Below are 7,500 nucleotides of genomic sequence, written 5' to 3' on the forward strand. Positions count from 1 at the left end.
TCGCTGAGGTCATTGGTGTGATCTATCTCAATCATCACGTCGTGTGTGTGTGTGTGTCAGTAGATGTATGAGAGAAAGAGGAGAGGAAGTGCAGTTATGTGTTCATTACTGATACACATACGTATACGCACACCTGCACAGACACACCTGCACACACACACACACACACACACACACCTGTAAATTCTTTTTTGCAGCGGTCTCGCACACTCTCCTCCAAGTTCTCCAGTTGGTGTTTGACCTTCTCATACTCCCTCTCTGCCTGCTGGCTCTTCCTCCTGCAAACACACACACGCACACACACACACACACACACACACACACACACACGCGCACGTACACACACAGAGACACAATCAGGAAAGGTGGCTGACATGATATGGAAGGAGAATGGAAGATGTGACCTGGCTGCTCAAGTAAACTGTTGATGAAATGTAATCTTGCTAAGTAAGGATGGGGTTTGTAGTCTGCAATATAAAGTGTTTACGAGTCTACAAGTCTGAAATGTATATACGCTTCATATTGTATGAAATTCACTTTTTACTGTGTATTCTACTGGGGCATGATGGGAGATGTAGTTCCATACCTGTAGCAGTAGACTGTGTATTGTGTATTCTACTGAGGCATGATGGGAGTTGTAGTTCCATACCTGTAGCAGTAAACTGTGTACTCTACTAGGGCATGATGGGAGTTGTAGTTCCATACCTGTAGCAGTAGACTGAGAAGATGATGAAGAGCACCATGGGGATGAGGACTCCGGGGATGATGGCGGCCAGGGGAGCCTCATACTTCGTCTCGTACTGCACCGACCCCACCACCCATTCACCGCTACCAAACTTAATCTGAGGGAGGGGACGGGGGATGACAGATTATTATTATTATATGAATTGTATTAATTAAAATATGTTATATCATTTTATATAACATTTTTTATTTCTTTATATTATTATTATATTATATTATGATATACTACAATACAGTGAGTGATGGACTGATAGAAGGAGAGAGTGAGATGGAGGATGGAGAGATGGACAGAAATATAGAGAGAGAGTGATGGAAGGAGAGATAGACAGAGATATAGAAAGAGAGTGATGGAAAGAGAGAGAGAGATGGAGGATGGAGAGATGGACAGAGATATAGATTAAAAAATAGAACATTTTCTGACGGAATGTACAAAATACCACAATATAAGAAGTGCATATTACAAACAATTTGAATACATCCACCCAGGTTTCATAAACCTAACGAACCAACAAAAACTACCATTCCTCCTGGGGGTAATAGAGACATGTAACATTTTAGCCTCCGAATATGTGCAGTCCTGCCACATCCTCCGAGAGCAGGCCATACCACCAATAAACATAGGCCTGAACTCATAGTGTTTTTTTTTTTTTTATTATTATTTTTTTGTATCTATTCTTATCTGTCTATGTTTTTTCTTTACGTAATTATTATAATTGTAATGTTTTTTATTTAAGCATTTTTATTTTATGTATTTTTATTTATTTTTTTATTATTTAATTAACTTATCTGTTCCTGTATTACCATTGTTGTTATTATTGTTGTTATTATTATTGTTCTTATTGTTTAAGTGCTTTGGCAACAGTGTACCATACATTCATGCCAATAAAGCCATTGAAAATTGAAAAAATATAGAGAGAGAGTGATGGAAGGAGAGAGTGAAATGGAGGAGGGAGAGGAAGAGGAAAGACAAATATGTCTTCTTTGACTGCTCTTCTGAACTTTTATATAGTCAAGAGATAAGAAACAAACACGGACAGAGAGAAAAGAGAGAGGGGGGGAGAGAGAGAGCGAGGGAGAGGGAGAGAGAGAGGGAGAGGGAGAGAGAGAGGGAGAGAGAGAGAGGGAGAGAGACACAGAGAGAGAGAGCGAGAGAGAGAGAGAGAGACAGAAAGATAGAGAGAGCGAGTGAGAGAGAGAGAGGGAGAGAGACAGAAAGAGAGAGAGAGAGAGAGAGTCACAGGCATAGTCTTGCACATGTTAGTCTACCCCCTCAATGAAGCCAGACATAGAGACACAGTAACACACATACACACACACACACACACACACACACAGACACACACACACACACACACACACAGTAAGCGGAGGCGTCTGGGGCATATTGGGGTATATTTCATGTCCTGGTTCCCTTCAAGGCCAGGGGGAAATTTACAGCGCCTATCCCCAATTAGACAGCCCGTGCTCAGGCATCCATCATACCGGAGGTTTACTGTATCGATCTGGCATCTGCTCATCCTTCACACACAGGACTGAGTGTGTGCCGTGCGGTTATAAATCATAACGGCACACCCAAGCTGTGTAGCCATGCAGCATCCGTGTTGTTTTAGTTTCAATATTATGGCCAATGCTGACCCTGGAACAGTGGTCTGATTGGAACACTTAATGATTTATGTTCTAAGTTCTGAGTGCTCTGTCGAGTGTCGCACAAATCATGTGTTAAATCTTCAGCTCATGATGAAATAGTAAGCATGGGTATTGTGTGTGTGTGTGTGTGTTTGGGTTTGTATTCATGTGTGTGTGTGTGTGTGTGTGTGTGTGTGTGTGTGTGTGTGTGTGTGTGTTAGTGTGTGTGTGTGTAAGCGGACAGATTGAAACAACTAAAAGGATGTCACTTCATTAAACACACACTAACACACACACACACACACACTCACTAACACACAGACACACACACACATACACTAACACACACACACTCACTAATACACACACACACACTAACACACACACACATACACTAACACACACACACTAACACTAACACACACACTAACACAAACACACACACACACTAACACACACACACTCACCGTCAGATCCAGAGGATGTGAGCCGCTGTCCCTGCGCCGCCTGTGGCGTGAGCGAGCCGTGGGGTGGGTGGACGGGGCCTCCAGGAAGAGCTTGTCGTCGTTGAGGATGGTGATGTTGCACTTGACGTCCCCCACATACGCCTCCGCCTCTCGGGCCGTCATGGCCTTGGAGAACCCCCGGCCCTGGAACAACACACCAGTCCAGTGAGTGGGATTGATCAGTTGATCGATTGATTGATTGATTAATTGATTGATTGGTTGATTGGCTGATTGGCTGATTGGTCGATTGGTTGATTGATTGGTCGGTTGATCGATTGATTGATTGATTGATTGATTTGTTGTTTTTTTTCCCATTTTTTTTCATTTTTGGAACAGTGCATTCAGAAAGTATTCAGTATTCCCTTGCACTTGTGTTAAATTGCAGATCCCTTAACTTGCGTTCATTTAATACCACACAAGGACTTAGTGATGACCAAGTGGTTTTATTACTGCTTGCAAAATTGATTAAAAACAAGAGAAAAATGAAATATAACGTTTCATGATTGAAGGGGTCTGAATACTTGATGAATAGGGAGAGAGGAAAGGGTGATAGGAAGGATAGAAAGAGGAGGGGAAAGAGTGATGCATGAAGGATAGAAAGAGGAGGGGAAAGAGTGATGCATGAAGGATAGACGGAGGAGGGGAAAGGGTGATGCATGAAGGATATAAAGAGGAGAGGAAAGGGGATGCCAGAGAAGAACAGAGGACCAGATAAGAACAGGGGAGAGAGCGGGGAGAGAAGACAATTGATTTGAATGAGTTTAATTGACTTCTTAACACGACCCTTTTGAAATTCATAACAAGTCGGTCTTCCATAACGCACGATAGCATCACATGCAAATGCCTGCAGGCCCCAAACGTGTTCAGCCTGAGTGTGGATTCCAGAACACACACACACACACACACACACACACACACACACACACACACACACACACACACACACGTACAGCCTGAGTGTGGCCTCCAGAACATGAGTGCGATTATTCATTTAAAGTAAAAGCAATTTCAAAGAATGATCCTGACTGAAGTTTTAACACACACACACACACACACGCCCATCTCCGCTTCTGATTGTCTGTCTTAAGCAATATAATGTGCGTACAAACGAGATGCCCATAGTATAGGTCACTCAGGGGAAAACTAAACGAAGGAAATATCCTGTTCAATTAAGATGTGAAGTCAAGCTTACATTAGTCTACTGGAGCCAGACCCAGACCCGAATAATATCTGCAGACCACTGACACAGACCACTGACACAGGGGAGAGACCACTGACACAGAGACCACTGACACAGGGGAGAGACCACTGACACAGGGGAGAGACCACTGACACAGACCACTGACACAGGGGAGAGACCACTGACACAGGGGAGAGACCACTGACACAGAGACCCCTGACACAGGGGAGAGACCACTGACACAGGGGAGAGACCACTGACACAGACCACTGACACAGGGGAGAGACCACTGACACAGGGGAGAGACCACTGACACAGAGACCACTGACACAGGGGAGAGACCACTGACACAGGGGAGAGACCACTGACACAGACCACTGACACAGTCCACTGACACAGGGGAGAGTCCACTGACACAGGGGAGAGACCACTGACACAGGGGAGAGACCACTGACACAGAGACCACTGACACAGGGGAGATACCACTGACACAGAGACCACTGACACAGGGGAGAGACCACTGACACAGACCACTGACACAGTCCACTGACACAGGGGAGAGACCACTGACACAGGGGAGAGACCACTGACACAGAGACCACTGACACAGGGGAGAGACCACTGACACAGGGGAGAGACCACTGACACAGAGACCACTGACACAGGGGAGAGACCACTGACACAGGGGAGAGGCCACTGACACAGGGGAGAGACCACTGACACAGGGGAGAGTCCACTGAAACAGGGGAGAGACCACTGACACAGGGGAGAGTCCACTGACACAGAGACCACTGACACAGAGACCACTGACACAGGGGAGAGACCACTGACACAGGGGAGAGGAGACCACTGACACAGGGGAGAGACCACTGACACAGTCCACTGACACAGGGGAGAGTCCACTGACACAGGCGAGAGTCTGAGTGTCTAGTGTCTGTGTTCAAGCACCATGAATCTGCTGATGACAGGAGAACTAGATTCCTACAGCTTTAGGAAACCTACACATTTTCACTTAAAGAAGCATTACGGAGTTTTGGTCTAAAACTAACGAGGTACAATATTGTTGTCCATTTTGGTAGGGTGTTCAGACCCAAAACACAGAACTACGTAGTACACAGCCTGGATCGTCATGGGAACCAGGTGTGTTTATGGGTCCTTCACATGACCACATGGGGAACAGGTGTGTTTATCGGTCCTTCACATGACCACATGGGGAACAGGTGTGTTTATCGGTCCTTCACATGACCACATGGGAACAGGTGTGTTTATCGGTCCGTCACGTGACCATATTCCATCAAGCTTGATGTGAAGATGATACCAAAAGTAGTTGACCATAAAAAACATACCTCAAAAAGTGGCACATTGTTGCACAGTGTTGCTTTAAAGGTACAGTCCTCAATTATTGTGAAAGGTTGTCGATAAATAAAAAACAGAATGACACCCTCCGATCTGTGCTCCTTAAGCAACGTGTTGATTGGCTGGAAAAGTGTACGGCTTGGTCCAAACCTCTTTGTTTGTTTTCCATTCACTGAGACTGGATTGGAACATGTGCACTGGATCATAATCAAGGACCTCACCTTTAAACTGTGCACTATACTTGTAATACTACACTAACAGTGTTTTAGGTGGAGTTGAGAGTGGTCTTACACACACACTATACTGTATTACACTAACAGTGTTTTAGGTGGAGTTGAGAGTGGGCTTACACACACACTATACTATAATATTATAATAGTGTTTTAGGTGCAGGTGAGCGTGGTCTACACACACACTATACTGTAATATTATAATAGTGTTTTAGGTGGAGGTGAGCGTGGTCTTACACACACACTATACTATAATATTATAATAGTGTTTTAGGTGGAGGTGAGCGTGGTCTACACACACACTATACTGTAATATTATAATAGTGTTTTAGGTGGAGGTGAGCGTGGTCTTACACACACACTATACTATAATATTATAATAGTGTTTTAGGTGGAGTTAAGAGTGGTCTACACACACACTATACTGTAATACTATACTAATGTATAATGTTTTAGGTGGAGGTGAGCGTGGGCTTAAACACACACTATACTTTAATACTATACTAATAGTGTTTTAGGTGGAGTTAAGAGTGGTCTACACACACACTATACTGTAATACTATACTAATGTATAATGTTTTAGGTGGAGGTGAGCGTGGGCTTAAACACACACTATACTGTAATATTATAATAGTGTTTTAGGTGGAGTTGAGTGTGGTCTTACACACACACTATACTGTAATATTATAATAGTGTTTTAGGTGGAGGTGAGCGTGGTCTACACACACACTATACTGTAATACTATACTAATAGTGTTTTAGGTGGAGGTGAGCGTGGGCTTAAACACACACTATACTTTAATACTATAATAGTGTTTTAGGTGGAGTTGAGTGTGGTCTTACAGACACACTATACTTTAATACTATAATAGTGTTTTAGGTGGAGGTGAGTGTGGTCTTACAGACACACTATACTGTAATACTATAATAGTGTTTTAGGTGGAGGTGAGCGTGGGCTTACAGAGACACTGATGATGCTGGTCTCGGAGATGATGTTCTTGGTGAGCTCATCAAACACGGGGTCTGGGTGGTAGTGGAACGCGGTGAGCTTCTCCTCCATGTTGTCCAGCTGGATCACGGTTCTAAGGGACTGGATGTCGTGGGTCTGGTTCACCGCCGGGGAGCGGAACAACAGAACCGTGTCATTCTTACTTAGAACCTCTTCGAAGAACTAAGAGTAAGACAGAAGGGCAGAGGCAGAGGGAGGGAAACAGGCAGACAGACATCATCATCAATTATTATGAATATCAATATTATCAATTATTATGAAAGTCAATATTATCAATTAATATGAATGTCAATATTATCAATGTTATGAATGTCAATATTATCAATTATTATGAATGTCAATATTATCAATTATTAAGAATGTAAATATTATCAATATTATGAATGTCAATATTATCAATTATTATGAATGTCAATATTATCAATTATTATGAATGTCAATATTATCGATATTTGTTTGAATCTCTACTTAGTTTCCTTCTCCCCTTGCTTCCTATGCCACTAATCCACATGTTTAATATGGAAGATATGAGGAAAAAGAAGAAAAAAGAGAGAGAGATAGAGGGAGGCAGAGGGAGAGAGAAATGGACAGAGGGGAGACAGAGGGAAAGAGAGAGAGAGGGAAAGAGACAGAGACAGAGAGAGAGAAAGAAGGGAGAGAGAGGGAGAAGGACAGGAGGGATGAGAAACCCTTCCAATATTCCAACCTGTAGATAGTCAAACTCCTGTCTAAAAACTGTCAAGACATCTCCTCTGTGGGTCTCCAAGGAAACCATTTCTCTCCTGCTAAAATTGGTGCTGACATTGATTGACAGCCAAGAGTGGTGTGTGTAATGGGTAGGGCTGTGCA

At 43.4% G+C, this 7,500-nt stretch overlaps 1 protein-coding gene across 3 annotated transcripts in view; it reads right to left on the minus strand.

Annotated features, from left to right (window-relative positions):
- The window catches only part of plxnb2a.1 (plexin b2a, tandem duplicate 1), a 161,666-nt gene that overhangs the window by 21,510 nt on the left and 132,656 nt on the right, over window positions 1-7,500 (minus strand). For all 3 annotated transcript variants that reach the window (XM_031583282.2, XM_031583284.2, XM_031583283.2), the window contains 4 exons: window positions 6,604-6,813; window positions 2,838-3,020; window positions 706-842; window positions 178-278 (listed from right to left, as the gene is read on the minus strand). In XM_031583282.2, coding sequence (XP_031439142.1) covers window positions 178-278; window positions 706-842; window positions 2,838-3,020; window positions 6,604-6,813 — 631 coding nt within the window. The remainder of the gene's footprint in view (window positions 1-177; window positions 279-705; window positions 843-2,837; window positions 3,021-6,603; window positions 6,814-7,500) is intronic.

Source organism: Clupea harengus, chromosome 16 (assembly GCF_900700415.2).
Source record: "Clupea harengus chromosome 16, Ch_v2.0.2, whole genome shotgun sequence".
In the NCBI taxonomy this organism is placed as follows: domain Eukaryota; kingdom Metazoa; phylum Chordata; class Actinopteri; order Clupeiformes; family Clupeidae; genus Clupea; species Clupea harengus.